This window comes from Acromyrmex echinatior, chromosome 4, assembly GCF_024713525.1.
Source record: "Acromyrmex echinatior isolate Ae372 chromosome 4, ASM2471352v2, whole genome shotgun sequence".
Lineage (NCBI taxonomy): Eukaryota > Metazoa > Arthropoda > Insecta > Hymenoptera > Formicidae > Acromyrmex > Acromyrmex echinatior.
The window spans coordinates 11,203,066-11,226,099 of NC_141855.1; the positions used below are offsets into that span (position 1 = coordinate 11,203,066).

Here is a 23,034-nt window from a genome sequence, read left to right on the forward strand (position 1 = left end):
CAGAAATAACAAACATATTTCATCAACAATTTTCGAATTACTGCATTGTTAATGTACGTTTGATGACGAAAAAAGTATCAATCAAAATATATAATCGATTTAAAGAGCTTCGGTTCTTCATCATTCTACAATACATTTTTCATATTATATATTTTTCATATTATAGTTTGACTTAAATTAAACGGAATTTCATTTCTTAACTCATGTCACTAATTTTATTGTTTCTATCCACTCTCATGTTTATTTGCTCGTTTCGCGGCGATCCTCCAATTCCGGAAGCTCCGTCGAGCGACGCGATTGCGCTGAGAGATGATCTATTTGCAAGTTGCGGCCATGAGAGCGGCGCCGATAGTCGCGTAGACGCATTGGATATCAAGAATTCGGGAGTCATTTTACGGTGAAGTGGAACACGAAGTGATCCGGCTAATTGAAAGCGAATGACGCGATGGCGATCACCGAGCTAGCCACGGAGCAAGCATTCGATGACTTCGTCAAGTGAGTAACCGCGTCGAAAGAAGCTTTCTAACCTCTTCTCACATCTAAACCAAATACCTACTTTTCCCATGAGAATAATCTTTTTTTTTTCTTAGACCCAATTCCACCAATATAAGATTAACTTTAATTTACGATTTATCTTTTCAATTCTTAGGATTAGAAAAAGATAAAGAATAAATTAAAAATTTTAAAAAATTTTTCTTTAACATAGAATTTTAGGAATAAGATAAAATTGTGAATTATCTAATTTTTTATAAATTTTATTTCTAAAATTATAGTAATTATGAAGCAGATGGATTTACAAAAATCAATGAAATTAGCCTTATTCAATGCGTTTTTGCATAAAATGAAAGAATTTGGCAGAAAAAAATGTCGCTTTGCCTTGCGAATCAACATATTAATTGTTAAAGTTTACAATCATTTAGGTTAAAAAATATGGGTTATTATGAAGAAGGTTTACTTATGAAATGGGCATTATTCATTATCTCTTTCCAATTCTAGAATGAGATGGGAAACAAGTTGAACCTCGGTTAAGAATTAATCGTGAGTTGTGAAACCGTGGGCCTTAGAAAATCTGTTATGTCGACTTAATATTAATGAACTGCATATGCATGGGGGAAGTATATATTACTTCCACCATGCTGCACATGTTGCGATCACGTTTGTGTACTTAATGATAATGATAATTCAATGATGACTCATTCTCTACTTTAGGTCAAAGTCTTGCTACAAATGCTTTGAAGCATTTGATGGACCAATTAGAAAAAAGAATTTTACCAACTGATTAATTAAAAAACGCTTCAAAACGTTTATACAAAATTATTCAAAAACGCATCGAATAAAGTTAATTTCAATAATTTTTATGAGTAAATTCCTTTCTTTCAAAATTATTTCAATCCAATGTCCATTTTTATAAAATAAATGTTTCATATTTTTCAAGTGACAGGCCTTTTAGAACAAAAATGTGACATAATTGTAAACATTTCTTTATTCTCTATCAAGAATTAATTCATGCATTTTTCTCTTCTTGTAAGGGATAGTCCATATGAGTATGATAAACATTCTTTTACAATTTTCTTCTGTATATTTTTTTTAATAAATATGTGTTTGTTGTACAAGGTCCAAGGAACTTTCTGTCCTACACTTTTATGCGCCCTGGGCAGAGCAATGTTCCCAAGTAAATGACGTACTCGAGGAGATGAGCAAGCTGGAGCAGTACAAGGAAGTAAAATTTGCTAAGATTGAAGCAGAAAATGTACCCGAAGTGTCTCTAAAGTCTGGAATAGCTGCTGTACCCACGGTTCTTTTGTTGAGAAACAGCAATGTGATAAGCAGAGTAGATGGTGTCAACATATCTGCATTGACCGAAAAGATCAAGCATCATCTGAACGAGGATGCTCCACTGCTCAACACAACGAAAGCGAAGGAATCTCTTGACGATAGACTGAAGAAACTGGTGAATCAAGCATCATGTATGCTGTTCATGAAGGGAAATCCTGCAAATCCACGGTGTGGTTTCTCCAGAACAATTGTTTCCATTCTGGACAGTTACAAGACAGATTACAAATCGTTTGACATATTACAGGACAATGATGTTAGAGAAGGACTTAAAAAGTTTAGCAATTGGCCGACGTATCCACAATTGTATTTGAACGGAGATCTAATTGGCGGATTGGACATAGTAAAAGAGATGAATGAGTTAGGTGAACTAGAAACTATATTACCAAAGAAAGAGAGTCTCGATGCTAAGTAGGCCTCTACAATTAAATGGAATTTAATTTTGCATTAAGTTTCGTGTACAAATAATGACGTACAAACAATATTACTTTTCCAAGTAACTTCTACTTTAACTATCATCTTTTTAATGTTATTTCGTATTACATTTTTGAAATTATAAATCTTATTTGCATAATAAATTAAATTTTACAATGAGTTTTGGCTAAAAATTTTTTCGAATAATTGTACTAAACATCTTACTATTTCCAAGCGAACCTTATATTCCTTCACTTATAATCTTAATTATCTTTTACTTATATACATTTTATAAAAGAGTTATAAAACTATATCTCAGAATTATAAATAAACGTGATTTTCAATTGTATGATAAAAATTACCCATAATCAAATTTTCCTTGCTGGTATTAAATATTGATTAATTTTGTACCGTGTAATTTGTTATTAATATTCTTTAATCTTACGTTTTATCTGTCAGACTGTTATGTGCGTACAAATTCCTAAAATGTCGGATAAAAATCAAATGTATAAATACGTACACACATATCTAATCTAACCTAACCAATTATGTAATGCAAATCTGAGACATTGGAATGCTCTTATAGCATATGTCATGTGTACTGTGTAGAAAAAGAGTACTCCAACTAGTCCAACCTCCGACGCAGCTTATATTCAACTTCATATAGTTGGAATCCATAGACGTTGCCATGGAGTATAGAAAATAGAAGACCGAACTTACATGGACGAGGCCATCAAAAAAAGCATGTCAAAAGTGATCATCTGAACTAGTTCGATCTAGATGTCGCTTCCGTTCCACGACATCGTTCTCGCAGTTCAAAGACGTGTCCAGATTCCTACCTGGGTGCTCCCCAAGTGTCATGTCATCCTTGTCTAATGTACGACAAACAACAAGAATGGAGTGATACTTGGGTGACGACTCGAGTAGGAATCTGAACTCAGCATTGCTTGGTAGGTCATACCAAAGAGAAACCTGAGAGAAGACATGACCCAAAACCTGTAACCGCAAAATGTCGCGCACTATTGTCCTCTGACAAAGTGGATGTAAACTACATAGCAACGTCTACTTTTTTTTAGGATACATCGTCTACTTTTCAAGGCTAGAGATGATAAATTGATATTGGTTCATATAATCGTGCTACATATAGTCTGTACAACCTATAGCCTAATTGGAAGGGTCTTGTAATTCATATTACGCGTAAACGGTTAAAATTATTACGAAAATTATGCATAGAACCTTCTTTATAGAGAATTTTAAGAGCTTTATTTTTTATTGAATACATTTTTTTTTAAATCAATATTTTCCGAGATATACGCAAAAAAGCAAATTTTTTTTGTCGTGATTGTAGCTCCATTCTGCCAATTCCGTTCCATTAAAATGTGTTTTCCTATGTTCCATGGAGCGGAATTTCCGGAATGCGCAATTAGCACTGGCCAATGACAAGAGTCTCACTCATCACTTTCCTTACCTCATTTCAAGATACAGAATCAATCCCCAGAAGCACGACCGTTCTGAGCGCTCAATGAGCTCTTGCATCTGATTGGCATATTCCATTAGATCTAAAAATATAGACCAAACAGATATACTTACCGACTAAAAGATTGCAACAAATTTTTTTTATGATTTTCGGAATGCAGTCTACTCACCGAGCGATTGGTTCTTACATTCTGATCCGGTTTAAATTGTCGGTGGAAACTAAGCCATAGTTGACTAATACTCGACTATGCTTAGTTGACTTTCAGTCGACTGCTATTGACTATAAGGTGCAAACGTCAAACAGCAGCAATCAATGAGGTGATTTTTACAGTGGCGTAAAAAATATTTTTTACATCACTGCCCGTAAGCAGATTGGTTGCTTCCGTTGTTTGACGCTTGACGCTTGCATGTGAATGCATCTTAAAACAGCTGTTGAAAATCGACATTAAGGCTGCGATCAATTTGGACGCTTTCAGTAACTTAAATCAACTGAGAATAGTTAATTGACAATTGACTTTTCATAGTCGATTGTAGGTCAACTGGGAAAAATTGACTGTAAATGGGAAAATAATCACTCGTGTTGTGTGGGTATTGTCATATTTTTTGCTGCAGCACATATTTTTATTACAGTGCAAAAATTCGTGGTTCGATTTATTATTCAAATTTGAAACAGGTACCATTTTTGTTAAAAATGAAATAAAATCTAAATCTTACTCTATCTGATGAGAGAATTTAAGAATCTACTTTTTAAAATTTTGATGGTTTTGATGGAGTTAAAAATGAGCACTCAAAGTAAAAATAAAAAGTAAAAATATAAAAAAGTATATAAAATATTCATTTTATTTAATTTGCTACAATTTAGTAACAAAATATCGTAGGGACATTTTTTAAAACCGATTTTATAAAGAAACCTTTAACCTTTTACATTAGAAATTTAAAAAGTTTTGTAATTTTTTTTTTTGGACATGCTCACAAAGTGAAGAAAATATTTCCCATTTTGTTTAACTCGTAGTTTTCTATATGTAAAAATTATAAAACTTACATAAATTCAAAAAATATAATAATCATTTGAAAGTAGAGATTTCAAGCTTTAAAACTCTTTTTTAAATTTAAATTTTGTTTATTTTTAACAAAATTATAGCTGTTTGAAATTTGAATAATAAATCGATAATTTATATTTCTTAATTTTTAAAAGTAACTTTATTTTTTATTCAAATTAAATTTTACTTTTATATTTAAACACGTATGATCATGTATATCATGCATATGTATTCATATATTTCATATCAGTAGTCATATATATTTTGTATGTATATTTTTGTATGTATGTATACCAAACGCTATTGCAAAAATTAACTTCTATTACGCTCGCAGTAATCACTCAAGCACGATACAATTTTAGTGGCGGCACATGACTTATAGCGGAAATAATTTTACAAATATATTGTGACCAAGCTAGAAATGAATTTTTTTCGAACCTATTACGAACAGAAAAAGGATTTCTTTAAATTTACTTCAATTTAACTTTATAAGAAGTACTTTTATACTGCCAGGAATCCTTTGTTAATTGTCGGAAAGGCATTCTTCTTAATTCATTTCGGACAAATTATATTACGTTAATTCACAAACAAATCAAGAAAATGAATTCTTTTCGAGTTCAAATGGAACAGTTGTGCTATCTGGATAATCATGGATTAAGTTAATTATAGTAATTCTTTTTAATTCAAAGTTAATTGAAATCGATTAAAAAACGATGGTATGAAATTTCGATAAAGTTCAGGTGCTGGGTTATTTTTCCGTGCTCATCTCCTCCACTCGATTCTCGATTAACTCTCGTTATTAATCTGAAAGCACTAGCATAAATATCATCATCAATGACATAATTAATATTTCAATAAATCATTTTCAGTAGCTTAATTACTCTGATAATAATGTGTTGATTGTATCTAAAATCGACGTTATACAATCTTTTGATTTCATATTTAAAATAAACATATAATTTGAAATAATCAAATAATTATGATATTTTATAATTATAATATTTTCGTTATTATTTTTATAATATTGTGCAACAATACTCATTGTTTAGAAGCCGCTTTAGATCTTTAATATCGATTTATCTTGATGCGTCTAAGTGTTTCGATAGCTTTTATACAGCACACATTAATCCAATAATATTGTATTAGTGTTTCAGCAACATTGCAGTAACATTTATAAACATTGTAACAATATTGCTACAAACTTTTGTAATGTATGGATTGTTTATCCCGCATAAATTTCACGTGCTTATTATCATATAGTGATAGAATATGTGAGAATTAACGACTTATTATTATCAAGGAATGAAAAGTTACTTTTTAAAAAGTAACTTTTAATAAGTTATAATTACTTATTACTGAGTAGAAAAAGTAACAAGTTATACTCGTTACTACTCCTACAGCACAAAAGTTGCAGTAACACTTGCATCAATATTGCAGAGATTTTGTAACAATATTGCTGCAAATTCTGTATTGCATGGCTATATATAGTAACTATATAGTTACCGATTTTTAAAAGAAACTTATTTTAGTTACCGTTATTTAAGAAAGTAACTTTTTGTTACTTTTCCATTACTTTTTAAAAATCGACGACCACCAATCACAGCGGACGGATGCCTAGGCTTTCTATAGTCTCAAGTGCTATTGAGTGACTATTGTGTTCAATCGAACTTTGTCCAATTGTATACAAAGTAACGACAAAAGTAATTGTAAAATTAGTTACCATTACCAAAAAAATGTAATTATATTATCGTTATATAGTTATTAAAAAAAAGTAATGCAGTTATCAGTAAAGTTACCAAAAAAGTAACTTGTAACTGTAATTTATAAGAAACGAGTTATTTTCATTCTCTGCTTTTATACATGTTTTATCTATAGTTACGTCCAGTTAGGGTTCGCCGGATCATGAAGTGTGGATTCGCTTTTTTGGATTTATTTGCTTCATTATCAATAATCGACCGACAAATATTAACTAAAGCATATATTAAAGCAAAGACCGTCGTCATTTAAAACACAAAATCAGTGATATGACATCACGATGACATGACAGGATGATAACCGTTACGCAAGCTGATAAGAAGTGTTTAAATCGAATTTTGTGTATGTTTGTCGTAATAATATTTATATATAACTGCTCCGCAGTTGAGTCTGCTGAACGTGACCAATGCTGCAAAAGGTTTTAAGTGTTTTCATTCTAGTTTAGTATTTTCATTCTTAGTTTACACTCTAGTTACTACAGCGTCATACATAATTATTTTGATGGTTCAAACAAAATTATTTTCAAATTTAATTCATCTATCTACAGCTACATATTTTAGCAAAATCATTTTTTCCATGTAAAATTACTTTTATTTTAAATATAATAATAAATTAACCATTAAATTAAAATTAGTAACATAGTTTTAAGAGTTTGTATAAAATAATATTTTCTCTCTGTCTCTCCCTTTCTGTCTCCCCCCCCCCCTCTCTCTCTTTCTCGCATGTTTATCTTAAATGATAACTGGATAAATATTCATTTGATTTTTGGAGAAATTTTTTTCGAGGGACAATTTGTGTCGATTTTTCCTTTTATTTGTATATTTCTCGTAAAACAAAAAAGAAGCTAGATTATAACTATGTCAGCACAATGACATAGTTAATTGTAAAACAAAAAAGAAGAAAGATTATAACTATGTCATCACAATGACGTAAGCGGACCTTTCCTCCGCATTTCGGAATCGATTCCCTCTTTGACGTCACTAAAATACATTTACGTAACAAGAATCCTTAATACTGCAACGGGTTACGTCAAATCTCTTATACTATTCTCCATTCAGAATATATATGTTCAGATGATTCAAATAATAGCTAACAGGAGAATTTAAATATTTTTTAATAGTGAATCGCATATTTATTATTTCCTGCGTTCGAAACAAATCATCAGTTCGATCATTACATTGCTCGGTAACGTGATATTATTACCGTTCCGAAAGGCGCGTGTCGTTAAGTTATGTAAAGAATTTACATAGTAATAACATGTAATAACATGTTTCCAATCGTAACCAATGCAAAGATTGCTTATTATCACATTTCTTTTCTTTCGTCACTTATGTCGCCACACAGCATTTCCATGTTCAATGATCCGTTCCGATTTCTGTAAAAACAATGTAATAATGGTATACAGTATACATGATTAAACGTCGCTATACAAACAAATTTGCATCGTTTCCTGAAATTTTTTGTGTGTTCCATAATTCCACGGATCTTACGGATTTTCGAATGACATTTCGTCATTCATCCACGTATGAGCAACTTATTATTATTATTTTTTTTTCAAAGTATAATTTATTCAATCTCCATAAAACAATATCAATAATCATAGCAGCCTTGTAAATGTCTTGCTCAATGATAAATGAAAAAATTAAATTTGCTCATATGTACATTGTAACATTCTAATTTAATATAATTATTAAAATATAGAATTTTAGTGAAAGAGAGAGAGAGAGAGAGAGAGAGAGAGAGAGAGAGAGAGAGAAAGAGAGAAAGCGTACATTTATTTAGAGTCTGGGATAATATCTCCTCAGGTGTACTGGAAGTACAATAGAATAGCAATAATATAAGAAAATTATGTTACAACAGAATAACAATAATAAAAAAAAGAAAAATCTACATTATAGTATAATAAGACAGAGAAAGAGAGAGAGAGAGAGAGAGAGAGAGAGAGAGAGAGAGAGAGAGAATGGCTGCGTTCAGCAAAAAAAATCAATCAGTTAGAGTTTAGTAATTCTTTAATGTGATTAGTTCTTGTATTTAGTTCTTTAATGGATCTAAATATAGAAACCAATCATATTAAAAAATCATTAATCGCTAATTGATTAGTTTTCTGCAACCAATTACGTGAGTATAATTGAAAGCAAATGATAAAAAATACAAATAAATTTGAAAAATCTATTTTCTAACAATAGTATTATGACTAACATTATTTAATTGATAACGTTATATTTTAATTATAAAAAGATTCATCATATGTTTTTGTATATTTATCAAACAGTCTGAAATACAAAAATGTTTTAAGATAACCATCAATAACCATCAATAACCATTCATCTTTTGAAGAAATGAATGTTTTATTTCACTTTTACCGCTTTGTAAAATTATTCCATACAACAAATCATAAATTATTCGCAAAGCAATCATGCGAGGCGAAAGAGAAAATCAATATATCTGGTCAAGACTGAAAAAGGTATAGAAAGGAACAAAGAATTTAATTCTTTCAACTTTCTTTTTTTTTTTTGAGACCTTTTAGTCTGCCCTTCTTCATTGTTCAACTCTTAACAATTGTTGAGTGAATTGTACGGTCTTTCACAGAACAAAGAAAACTTTCAGTGTAGCGTGACGCAGTACATACAGTAAAAAATAAAAAATAAAGTAATTGTTTTCTTTCTCAAATAATTTCTAACGGATAACGTCGGTGATCGATTCTTTTACGTTGCGTGTAATAAAACTTATTTTTCTTACATAAATTCACTTGTCGGGCTCTAAATGTGTGTGTGTGTGTGTGTGTGTGGGGGGGGGGGTGGGTGTGGGTGTGGGTGTGAGACGACTTATAAAAATTAACTTACAGAAAAATATTAAATACCAAAACTTAATAATTAATATTAATTAATAATTTAACTTACATCAAGCTTCTATATTTTATAATAACATACATTTTTAAAACATGTTTAATAAAAGGTATTATTACTTGCAGGTTCATATCTCAAAAAGACAAAGGTATCCTTTAAAATACGCATTGAAATATCTTATTATTCAATCGTTTTAATTCAATCGTTATTCAATCGCTAAATTTTACTTTGATAAATGTTTGCGAGTGCAAAGGAAAAGTTATCAAAGATAATTGATAGAATAAGATTACGCAACCTGCGAATAATTGATTTGCACGTTGTAACGAAGTGACGGAATCTTGCGAGTTATTATTCGATTGCCATGGTAACGATTTTTTAATTGTTCGTCTGTAAGTATTATATTAATTTTTTCACGAGGTTCAACTCTAAATTATTCGCGTTAACGAGCGGATCGACTGTTTGACAACAATTTAGCAAACTTAATTAAGCAAACGCGGAATATATGTATATATATATATATATATATATATATATATATATAAAATAAGAGAGGCAAATAATTGTTAATTGAGTCCTCGATGCAAGAAGAGCACATTCCGATAAAATAAAAATATTATCACCATCAAACGAGATGAGACCAGTCTTCAATTTTTTTATTACTAATCGGTACTTCAGGCTGCAAAGTGTCTATCTGCCTCAACAAGCCTTAACGAGTCTATTAATCTTAGGCCCGATTGCACTAACAAGTAACGTTATTTTAATTTTAAGTGAGACTTAACTCTTTCCTTCTCTGTTGGCTTTAAAGAAAGAAAAAGATTTTTAAGTTTCACTTAAAGTCAAAGTAATGTTGGTGCAATCGGGTTTTAATGAGATATGTTTTATCGATGCAGCAGAAGCAAAGAGTGTTTCACGAAAATGGAACGATCTCGAGTAAAAACAATAAAGCAGGGTATTTATTACAGTGAGATAAGAAAATTGTAGACCTAACAGTTGATTGAAATATATCTTATGCATTCTCTTTCTTCGTTATCTCACGATAGTATACTTTACGGCACTGAGGAAAGTCGTATAACGAATATTCCTCAGAATTACTTTTATTTAAATAATATAGATTAAAGGAAGAATACTAAATGTAAGTTTATAATCTATGACTACAGTAGTAATATATTTTGTTTACGGACAATAATGTACGACATGTCGAAACGTGATATTCGATACCGACACGTGTTGTGGTAAAAATAACGCAACAACGAATTCGATCGAGGAAAGTTTTAATGAGAGCTAGAAAAATTTTTTTTCCGAGAAGAAAGCACGTATCGACACATAATGATGTTGAATTGTTCTTTCTTTTAGATGAGGTCTTTTCCAGCCTTGTTATTGCAAATCGGCGCAGGTTTTTCAACATGACGAATGGGCAATGCAAAATTTCAACGGAAATAGTGAACGTAGCATTCAGCTGCAAATGAATGTTTTTATCTAGCAATTTGAACTTGTGACTAAGGACGACTTATCTTTAAAAAAAATGAGAAAAGATGATCAAGTACTGCAAAATTAAACTGCAAAATTAAACGACTATTAGATACGAAGTGACTATTAAGCTAAACAGAATGTCGATTCTTCCTCTTTGGTTTTCGCGTGCTATAAATCGTGCTAACATAATTTATAGGCGTACGTCAAGAGCGTCGATTCTTGAAGTGTTTTAAAATTCCCGCGACGTAAACTGTGAAATGAATAAGAGCGGACGTCGCATTGTAACGTAATATTTTATGCGAAACACATTACATTTATCTAAATAACGTCTTTTTCATTTCCTCCTTATTTTTTTTATCAAAATCAGTATCAAAGTTACCATTAATAAAATGCATGTCGAAAGATATAATTTAAATTATTGTATAAATAACTTTTTTAAAGTGTTATAATATTTACTTGATTACATTTCGACTGTGAGAAGAATTGTGAGAATTCGAGAAGAATTTTAATTTTTAAATATTAAACAATGTAAACAATTTAAGTAAGTTAATTAAATGTAAATTTAATTACGATACATGCATATTATTATTATTATTATTATTGTTGTTGTTGTATGGATTTTTCTTTTAATTATCGTAATGGGACATCTTTTAATTTTCCATTTAGCTCGCATGATTAATCCATCCACCTACGCTCGTTTATTTCCCGTATTTGCCTCTAAAGTCGGAGAGAAAGGCGTACTAGAGGTGGGCACTGCGCGATAGGCCGCTCGATACGTTGTCTGGGGGTAGCGTGGTCTGGGTGGCGCGATTTTCCCCTGCACTCACGTACATACACATATACATACACAAAAAATACACTCACACACACACACACACATACACACATACGTTTAAAATCAACGGAGCTACGCTCGGAGCTACGGGTCGGAGTCGGCGAAGAACGGCAATCATTGAGAGCCCGACTACCGCGCCGTGCATTTCGCGCCTCCGTCTCCGAGCTCTCGTGTTCGCTAGTAAAAGGAGCAGTGTGCGAAGACGACGAGTATAACAATACAATATTCGTGACAGTGCACGAGTTCGATCGAGGACCAAAGAAAGAGAGAGAGAGAGAGACAGAGAAGGAGTGAGCCTGGCATTCCATTTCGGAGGTAAAATTCACGCCATGGCTATCGTCTGAGATCGATTCCTGAGTGCAAAACTAATTGTCCCCATTCTACCTCACTGTCATTCTACTTTGACATCGGTGTTCGTCGACGAGCCTGCGTCGAGGATCTACGGCGAGGTTTAGGAAACAGGTGAGAGGGAAAATGCGGCGTGGCGTGGTGTGCGTCGCGCTTTTCTCCAGTGATATGTTGAATGAAAAGTCTCGCAAAATTTTTTGGCAACGCTAGGAAATATCGGGCTGGGGGACGAGGTACATGACGTGGACACGGAGATCCTCGTCATCCCCAGCGAAATCGTGAAAATGCGGAGTGGTGATGCTCACCCTCGGCGTGGCGGTCTCGCGCTTCGCGCAATATGGCCGCTCTCGAAGGACGCTTTGCATCCAGAGAGGGTGATTTAATTCAAACAGCGTGAGTGAAACTCGTCTGGTCACGCGAAGGAATCCTATGAGATTTCTCGTGGATGTAGTAAAGCATGAAGAATTTCTGCCGATACTTTATTGTTAAATCACTCATTGCAGCCGCTTGCCAGTCTGCTTCGTTGAGTAAAAACGTCTTTTGTCGTGGACATTTATTTCAATTAAACTACTAATCCTGTAATCTTAAGTGAAATTATTACAAGAATTAATTTTGCAGATACTATTGTTCTTTGAAATCCTTTTAAGAAGGCAGAAAGATATGACAATATATATATTAGAAATATTATTGAAAGATTACTAAAATATATAAAATGTATAAAAATGAAAACTATCATTTTTAATTAAAAATTATTATTAAAATGACTATCTTGCTAATGGAAATGTGAGTTAATTATTTTATTTAATAATATCGTAAAAAACATCTAAGTTTTTGGCGCAAGTGATATATTTTCAGAAGAGATATAGTTTGGAGAATGGCGAATAACTTTAAAAGATTTTTCCAATGCATGAGGCACGTGTTAAGTATGTAATATATGTTGACATCGATCGTATCTTATAAATAGTGAACTTTGTAATAACAACACGCTGTAACTATACATATTAAATATTACGGTGCTCCTTACGATTATATTATTTTTCTATTATACAATCTTGACTATAAATATCCTCAAATTTATTAAATTTTCTTAGAAAAAGTAGTAATCAAAGCCATAGAAGATTTAAAAAATATTCAAAATGTTATAAAAATAAATATTATTTTTTAATGAACATTTAATAAAAATTATTTTTTAATTTATATATCATTACATATAGAATATTTACGTTAATTTGTAAGATATTTATACTTATGGCTAAAAAGCTGTATTTCAAACTTCTTCCAATTTTAAATCAAGATATTTCTAAATTAGTTATTCACTTCCTAAATGTAACAAAGTTTTGATACAAAAAATTAAAAATAATCTTTTTTTGAAACAAATCTTGTTCAAAAGATTAATATAAGATTTCTTAACAAAACCTTATATTATCGTAAAAAAGGATTCTTTTTTCTATACAGTATTTACATTGGAGGTTATACTCTTATTTTTATTTTTACGTAAAAATGAATTTTTAGTGCAAAAATGAAAATAAGAAGAATAATCTTCAACAGCCTTGATCTTGACAAATGTTATTCAGGATATTCTGAAGAATATTCAAGAAGTTTTAATCGGAATATTTTGTGTAGTGCTAATGCCGGCGATACTATAACTTTCGAGTCTTATAACTCGAAAAATATAAATGAAAAATATTTAATGAAAAATAACTTTATTGTAGTGTTTTGAAAAGCTCTCGACAGCAGGTAGTTTGAAACATCTAGTGTATATATGTATACATGTGTATGTGTGCGCGTGTGTGCGTGTGCGTGTGTGTGTGTATGTGTGCGCGTGTGTGCGTGTGCGTGTATATATATACATGTACATACACAAAATTTTCACTGTTCACGTTTCCGCTTTAGGGAAAAATTACATAATTGATCCCTCAGCGAGAGTATGTACAAATTATAGTTCTTTTTGATTTGAATTTTCCTTTCCTGAAGAACTTTTCAGAAATAAGGCAACTGCTTAAGTATCGCTTTTGAAATTCCTGAACTCTTTCGACGCTCGTATAATCAGCTTGTGGTGTCACAAGATTTGTTATCGGTTTCGTGTGGAATAACGGGCATTTCTATCGACTTGGCCAATGAGTTATTAGCTTGCAGCATTAAGGGTGAAAATTGGGTTCGGAAAATCCAGTCGGCGACCCACGTGGCCTATTGATTTTCTCGTCGCTTGATACACTCTCTCTCTCTCTCTCTCTCTCTCTCTCTCTCTCTCTCTCTTTCTCTCTATTCGTTGCCGTTGCCGCCGTTAGAAATTGACAGCCCTTTTGCCATCGGTTAACATCGCTCGAATATAAGGATACTTGAAGATACTCGAGAAGAATATCCGAGAACATGCGAGATTCGCGTATTATTTACCCGATACGCAAGTCGGAAGTTCGTTACGCGTATAATTTAGAGCTAATTATGAAATCACGCGAACCGGCGAATTCGCTCACGCTTCGTACTCGTAATTTTCTCGGTGACAAACGCAGCCTACGCTGTAATTCTGCTTGAAACAATCATGAAATGGTCTTCATCGGATATCATCTGGAAACTGTTCTCTCTTTATACAGTTACGACATTCGCCAGCGACGCTTAAAGTCTGAAACACCATAAAAAAACGTTGAAAAAAGAATTTACTAATAGCTACTACGTTTAATGAAATAATTCTAATTAAATGTGTTTGATTAATACAACCAAACATTTAATATTATTTTACTAAATTTTTTGATAGCTATATAATCAAACTCTTTTTTCAGTATAAATAATATAGAGACAGGTAATGACAAACTTATTAGAAATCGTGTATTTTCGTAACACGATTTCTGATAGGTAGAAATCTCTTATTGCCTGTTTCTATTGTTTATGCTTTTTAACTGTACATTAAGGCTTAACGGCTACGATTTATGTATGTCCGTTTCAATGTAGATTAATTTTAATCTCGAATCAACTTATTTTTCATTTTTTTCTAATTCTTAGAAAAAGATGAGAAGAGTAAATTGAATTGAGATTACATAATCTACATTGATAGAAATAAGCATTAAATAAATATTAATAATTATAATGTCTCGCGATAAAATTGAGATGAAAAATGATAGAAATATAATTCTTTCGCGGTATACATATTTATTAATATTTTAATATCGAAATATCAAGAATCTTAATTTTATAGAATGGTTAAACCTATTGGATTGACTCTACAGTTACGAATGCATAATATTGCGCAATTCTAATAGTGTAAAATGTTTTTCAGATAATCTCTCTTTTTTTACACCAAAAATATTTCAAAATGATTATAGATTTGATACAATATAATTTTAGTTTTATGCAATATAGTTTTAAACGAAAATTTCATGTACATAATAATAAAGCTTTTGTTTATTACTACGTACATACATGAAATTGTTTCTTAAAACCATTGTAATCATTTTAAAATATTTTCATATTATCTGTGTTATTATTCGAAGATATGTAAATTGAGTTTTTATACTGACAGCAATGTATATTAATGCTTTTTCGATGTAAGATTTATTTTGACAATTTTTAGTATAAAGAAAGAGATTATCTGGAGATTCTAAAAGCAAATATTTACTCCGTTTTAAACATTTTATATTTATACACAAATATTCATTATTTATTTTCTCAATTTCAAAAATTTGTATTAATGTTTAGAGAATAAGATATTCTGGGAAATTATCGTATTTAATTCTTGATGATAAATTTTACTTAAAATACTGAGATTATAACGATATTGGGTTATTTATAGACCTGAGATGTAAATTAATGGAAAAAAGGCAATTTGTCATGTTCACATCGCAAAAGACATGTCATCATTCTTCAGGAAAAGTAATCGATAACATCGATGTCTTTGTTTTTACCTCAGGTTTAAGTACAGTTTGCCTCAGACTGACACTCGACAGTAAGTATATATAGCGATAGGGTTTAGGATCAATAAAAAACATGATGCAACATTCGCCCAAACTTTCATGGATACCATGGTTAATCTTACTGAGCACGTTAAGTATTCAACCAAGATATTTTTATCTGTTAAATACTTTATAATGCTAAAACAATATTTTTAAAAAGTTTAATATTTCTAGATATAAAATTATAAAAAATTGAAAAACTACAAATGACAAATTAATAGATATTCTGACATAAGTTAAAATAAAATAATAATAAACCTAAGAAAAGACATAACGATTCGATATGTAAATAAATATTTTCATTCGTTTTATAATTTTTTAATTTCTCGAATATAATATTTTATTATATTATATTATTATCTCTATTTAATAAATATTGTAAATCAAAAGTTAAAAAATTAAGAAAAAATAAATAATAAAGTATCTAAAAAATAAAATTGCGTGTGAAAATCCGTTAGAAACTGAAACTGTATAGGACGAAACTAAAAGGACCGTTTCGTGGAACATTGTCGGGATGTCTGATTCAAAGCGAATTCGTTGGGAACCGGTAGGGGCCCTAGATAATACCAGCTTGAACAAATCAAAGCCTCTTCTTTCAGGAACATATAATACACATGTGTACACGTGTATGCGTGTATACTCACGCGTAAAAATGAAACAAGCGATGTTGGTAGGCAGGACACATACATATACACACACACAACACATACACACACACACACACACACACACAAAACACGCGATTCTGTCGCGAGTTTCTCCAGCAGCTGAAGCAGTACAAGTGCCAGCTTGACGCATTATGGCTTTGGATCAAAGGGGTACTTCATATGTAAAATTCGTGAAACACAACGGTAGAAAATTACGGCAGTACAACAAATATTTATGACGTCCAGATTTCGTGTAAAAATTCAATAGTTTAAAAAATTACTTGCAGGATATAAATGATTTTATTATATTAGCATATTAATTATGCAGCGAGACATAGGTGCGTATTATAGAACGCGCTTTCCTCGATAAAAGCGAACTTTTATCTTTAAAATTTTATAGTGTACGTAACGTAAATAATAATAATAATTTTTATTTGGAAAGTCGGACAAGTATTCTTATAATTATTTCCTTATAATTAGTTCTCGCGCTTACTTTCTCCCATTTCTGCTGAAATTTTTTTCGCGGAAAAAAATGGTGTACGGAATGTTTTACAAGATTTGTTTAGATTGCAACATGAGATCATGTTATGCTCAATGCTAGACATATCGTGTCACGAGCGAGATGATATGTCATCGCATGATATGATTAAAAACACGGGCACGTAGCGATTTAGAAGTGTGAATAAACCGCTTCCAACTGACTTACAACTGATATAAGATTGGAAGGACGTTGACCTTAGGCTGATTGTAAGATTATCACTTACAACATAATTATTCAAGAGACTTCCTAAAGATGTCCAGAGTGATGTCTTGAGAACGCTCTTAGGATGTCCTAGGACATCTTATGGACGTTCTCAGGACTATAATGTATTTTTCAGTGAAATAGTGCATGCACTATTTTGTAAAATTGTTAATAATATACAGAGATTTTCCAAGAATTTTAAGATCCTTATAATCTCTATAAATAAATTACTAATCCTTCACTTACTCTCTTATATTATTCTATAGATTTTTTTTATCAATTGTTTAATGTTATATTTTTACTAGAAAAGAATTGAGCATATTTACAAAGAATAAAAATTTTTTGTTATTTTTGGAGATTTTCTATAGATCAAATAAACAAATCAAAACAAATCAGGAAAGTTGGCTAAATTATACTTTTATTGTAATTTCTAAACAAAATATTTTTTTTTATAAGTGACAAACCAGATGTGACGCTAATAATATTGCTTAAGTTACTTTTGTTTTGTCTTCGAGTCGTCCGTTTACGATTAAGTAACATTTAAAATTGATTTTGTTTGATGTTTGATGTTTAAACTCTTTTCGAATACAAGCATCAAATTAACAATACATATATTTGTGGATTATATTGCTGTCAATAAATTTGTTGTCAATAATTAAAATAGAGAGAATTGAATAAATCGTACTAATTTTTATTGTGCCTATATTTAAATAAGATAACGTAAATATATATATAGATAAAGCATGATAAGATTGAATAATTGAATAATATTTTTATAATTACTATATTTTGATATTTGTATAAAAAAGCGTATTTGTATATATTATTTGTTGGATTTTAAGAAAATGTAGATCTCTCTTCTAAAACTAATGATTGTTTATTAGAAGTACGATTTAGAAATCCAATGATACAATTTAATGATCCAGTCTCCAAATCGTATTCAAAGCTATTTAAAAAAAACTGTTTTAAATAATTTTCAATTATTTGTTTATTTTCAAACAATATTGTTTTCTTATGTTACCAATGAATCAATGTTTGATATAAATAAAGAAATATTTTGATTTCTTCGGTGCTTTTGTTTTAGTAATTTTTGTTTTTAATCCTAGAGTAAGTACGACAGAGAGAGAGAGAGAGAGAGAGAGAGAGAGAGAGATGTAGGCGACTTTTCCTTATAGCCCTAAATCATACATCGTTTAATCGTTCTGCAGATTAATGTTAAAAAATTGTGTCAAAAATGTTTATAAAAATAATTCTTCTCTGAAGACTGCAGCCTTGCAAGCAAAGTTCCGACATGCTCCACTGAGTACGAAGTACGGATTTATTCTACTGGATATTCATGGAAAAAGAAGCCTCGCAATTCCTAGTGTCTTTTCACCGTTTTTATTTGCTTCAACAATTTATGTTTATCCTCATTACCATAATTCCATCTACCGTAGATGTGACCGGCTGCTGGGTGAATGATTCAACGCTCTGATTAGTATTGATGATGTTTCGAAGAGCCACTTAAATTCTAACATTATTTTTCACATTCACGAATCTATATCCACGTCCAATCCACTCTTTTCAATTGTCAATTGACAAATAAATATTAATTACAAAAAAGGGCAACGAAATATGGGATAAGAAAGCAACAGCTGTCAATTTTATTTTACCTATTAAATTTTATTGCATCGTAAATTTCGTAAGACATTCTGTGAAAAAATATTAAGTCTGATATTCGATCACTTTCTCATTCGGGAACTCCGTGGAAATACGATCTAGGTATAATCGGCAATTAAACATTAATGAATCGCGATTAATTAATCGCGGCAGATCAGTGGAACCAATGTAACGTTGACAGTTGTAGGGCACGGCGCGGGCTCGTCAGTGTTGATCGGCGAATCGAATGACAGCTGAAGTGGACACTATTATGTGTTTTGATATTTTATACTAATGAATGCGATTAATAAGCGTACGAGCACACAGATACAGGCATACTGCACCATAGAACAGGTTTTTGCCAAGAACAGGTTGTTTGTCAGACGATAGTGAAGGTGTGTCGATAATTGCGCGTGCGATTGGCCGGAAACCTGGATAAACATTGTGACAATGACGCAGAAATTCTAATTAATTTCGCGGTTACGTACACGACTGTGTGTTCTCCAAAACTCATTTTTCCCCACTAGTCGTACGGCCGCGTTTGCGACAACGTCAACTTTGATACGAAGCGAAATCATGCAAAGCATGTGAATAAGGAAGCATTGAGCAGAGAAAGAAAATGTGATAACGGAAGCCAATTTTTTTTTGCAGTGAATTTGTAAATTTGTAAAAAAAGTAAGTAAAATTTAAATCGAAATAAAATAGATATCGTAAATAGTAATAATAATATTGTTTTGTCTAGCTGTTGTTGTGTTCTGTTATAATATAATTGTAATTTTTTGGTGAGAATGACGTGAGACAGGAAAAGGTCCTCTCTAGGATTTTCAAATCATAAACAAGCACAAATTATGCTTATTTACGTAAACGTTCTTTTGTCTTGTAAGTGCCGCAAATTTCGCTTATACGGTAACATTAACATAACAGAAAATTATATCAATAATAATAGCAATAAAATACAAGATGTTCGAAAAAGGTGATATCAAACTTTAGGAATATGTAGTACTTGTGAAAACAAACTAAAAAGTTTTAATAAGCAGTATTTTAAAAATTATTTATTTTCGAATTATTAAGCAAAAAATAAATTTAATCTATAGCAGATATTCAATGCCGTTCTCTGTTTATTTGAACACATAATTCGGCATTTTCTCATTGAAAATCGAATATTTTCAAAGATTTCAATACAAATTTGTTTCATGTTTATTGACAATAGTATTCAATTTTCTGTGTCAGTAGTCGAGTCATAGTTAATGTTTAAAATGTAATCATTACTTAACCATAATTATAAGAATATACACATCGCATGAATATTCATGTATATAATAACATTCATATAGAAATGTTTAACTAGGATGAGTTTGAATACGCTATAGAGGTCGCAATGTATAAGACCTATTGGCATTCTTATACCGAAAAGGGTAAAATATTATCCGTTTAAGAGAAATTTTAATCAATCAAGCTAAATCTAAATTTTTTTGAAAACAAATAAATGTTATTAAGTATTCGACATAAATCAGAAGTAAATGAATTAATTTGAAGACAATTTGCAATTTATTACCGAAATCTAATGGACTAAAAATTTATGATTAATCAGCGTTTTAAATTGAATATTTATGTAATCAAGAACAGCTCTAAATTAAAGCGAAATTTTTTAAATTGAATATAAGCAACATAATAAAATTTTATCAATATCTTACCGAATATGAACAAAGTAAGTATAATATATTAAAATTTAAACATCAAATGTTGATATATTTGGTATATTTTCTTTCACCAAGAAAAGATTATTAATGAATTTGATTATTGTTCACATTTAACGATTATACAATATAAAATTACTAAATTATATGCTCATTAGGCTTTCGCATTGTATCTGAAGATTGACTTAAAAAAAATCAACTTAAAAGTTAATAATTACCGATAAAATGCAATTAAATTAAGTTAAAAAGTTAAGAGTTTAAAACTAAGTTAAGTTAAAATTAATTAACTTTTTAACTTTTTAACTTAATTTTTATCTTTTTAACTTAGCACTGCCCAACTCTAATATTACTTCTTGAAGATAAAATATTAGCATAAAGACAGGTATCTGTATTGTAAATAAAGGGCCATTTTATTCATGAAAATATTTTTATTAAAATTGCAAAATTTGGTTTCTTTAATAAGCTTCGTAGCTTCATAAAATATAAACCAAAACAAATTTCATGGCAAAAAATTTCTTCTACGAGACTTAATATATGGTAGAGTCTGATAGAGTGCAGATTTGTAGCTACACCACAAATGAGGTGTAAATGAGTTAGCTTGTCACTCCTGTTGACCCTTTTAGTTTGACGACAAACTGTTGACTTTTTTTATTTTGACGAGTATTATATATTTCTAAAGTTTAATATCACCTTTTTTAAAAAGACACTCTAAATAGAAATTATATCCTATTAAGAGGGCATAGGAGGATTTTTCCACCTTTAAAAAGTATGCCTCTTTTTCTGGAAAATATTTATAAGCTACAAGGATTGAATTTTTTGTAAATAAAAGTACATATTTTTTGCACTCTTAATCACAATTTTTTATTTTATATTTTACTGAAAAATACCCTTTCTTTCTTCGATAGCATGCAACGTTTCGCGATACCAGAAATATCTTCGACCTAATTTATTAAAAATAAAAAATTCAGAAAGGTACTTACAGTATATTAGAAATTATAATCCCTCGGATATGATTTTTTATTTTTAATAAAATGGCGAATTTTCAAACTTAAGGAATCAATTTCTACAAAAATTTAAATTTTCTTTCTGAAAAAAATAAAGAAATAAAAAAAGCATCCGATAGGGACTACAACTTTTAATATATTTTAAAATCTTTTTTAAATTTTTTGTTTCACATAAACCAGATCGGAGATATTTTTAATACCGTGGTGAAACGCTGTATGCCATGCAAAGTCTAGAAGAGAAAAGAGTATTTTTCAGTGAAACATAAAATAAAAAGTTGCGATTAATCGGATTAATCTTCATGTATAAAAAATTCAATGTTTGCATTTTATATATCTTTTTGAAAAATCATGAAAAAGACATACTTTTTAAAGCCGAAAAAGTTCTATGCCTTTTTATAGGAATCAGAATTTTATCTGTTACATTTAACGTGACTTGATATTTTTAGATTTGAAACGGGAAACTTTTTTTTTTTTTATTAAGCGCGAGTGGGGAAGAATGTATGGATGTAAAGATAAATACAAGAATAGCAATTTATTTAAAAAAATAATGCAATTATTTATCGTTCGAAATTGTCAATTTTAATAAGAAAGATAAATCTTTAAGAAATGTATAAAATCCTTGATAAATGGAATTAAAGTTAGTTTTTGTTATTATATATATATATTAGGTGTTGGAATTAATTCGTAGCGTTTTACAAGTGATGGGAAGTACTTTCATTAATGTATTTTTTAATGCTCATGTGAAATAAATAACATTCTTTCATTAAAAAACGCTACGAATTAATTCCAACACCTAATATATAATATTGTTCTCAAAATAAATAATTATCAAAACAAAGTTTTTCTGCTGCCCATACTTTGCTCATTGTGCGCGCAGAGAACTTTTTCAACTGCTATATTGCTTTCTGGAAGTGATACATATTCTATGCTCTTGCAATTTGTCCAAATTTATAAAAAATATTTTTCAGCGGGTTCTTTTTGTTATTATATCGCTAAAATCTGAGCATTTAACACGTTTGACGGGATAAAAGAATAAACATCTTAAAAGCGAGACCATCGAAATCGGAACATCTGGTTACATTAATTATATTAAGAAACACGACGGTTAATATTATTACATAATTTTCAATAACTCTCCTCACTATTCTAGATACCGATTCCTTTTTGAGACTACATGCCTGTAAGTTATACACTTTTTTTTAATAATATCAGTATTAGAACGATCCAGATGCACATTCAACGATTATTTAATTTTAATCACGCAAAAAAATATTTTCTTGCTTCAGCTAGAATTATAGCTATTTTTATTTGATAGAAAATTACATACGCGTAGAATTTATAGCAT

The 23,034-nt window shown here is 30.5% G+C and overlaps 2 protein-coding genes and 1 long non-coding RNA gene across 7 annotated transcripts in view; 2 read left to right on the plus strand and 1 right to left on the minus strand.

Annotated features, from left to right (window-relative positions):
• The first annotated feature begins 308 nt into the window (after positions 1 to 308).
• Grx3 (Glutaredoxin 3) lies at positions 309 to 2,427 on the plus strand. Its single transcript, XM_011056883.2, has 2 exons — positions 309 to 495; positions 1,615 to 2,427. The coding sequence occupies exons 1-2, from the start codon at positions 446 to 448 to the stop codon at positions 2,246 to 2,248; spliced, it is 684 nt and encodes a 227-aa protein (XP_011055185.1). The 5' UTR covers positions 309 to 445; the 3' UTR covers positions 2,249 to 2,427.
• On the minus strand, positions 1,466 to 11,536 carry LOC147909974 (uncharacterized). The gene is made up of 2 exons (XR_015544875.1): positions 3,894 to 11,536; positions 1,466 to 3,806 (listed from the first exon to the last, which is right to left on the minus strand). It is a non-coding gene; the product is annotated as an uncharacterized LOC147909974 (long non-coding RNA).
• Positions 11,537 to 11,756: 220 nt separating this feature from the next.
• The window catches only part of LOC105146545 (Y+L amino acid transporter 2), a 32,340-nt gene continuing 21,062 nt past the window's right edge, over positions 11,757 to 23,034 (plus strand). For 2 of the 5 annotated variants that reach the window (XM_011056881.2, XM_011056876.2), the window contains exon 1: positions 11,758 to 12,131. The gene's annotated coding sequence lies outside the window, so the exon portion shown is untranslated. Of the gene's footprint in view, positions 12,132 to 12,227; positions 12,411 to 18,190; positions 19,664 to 23,034 lie in introns of those variants that run through there. The other 3 variants (XM_011056877.2, XM_011056882.2, XM_011056880.2) reach the window with 3 other exon arrangements.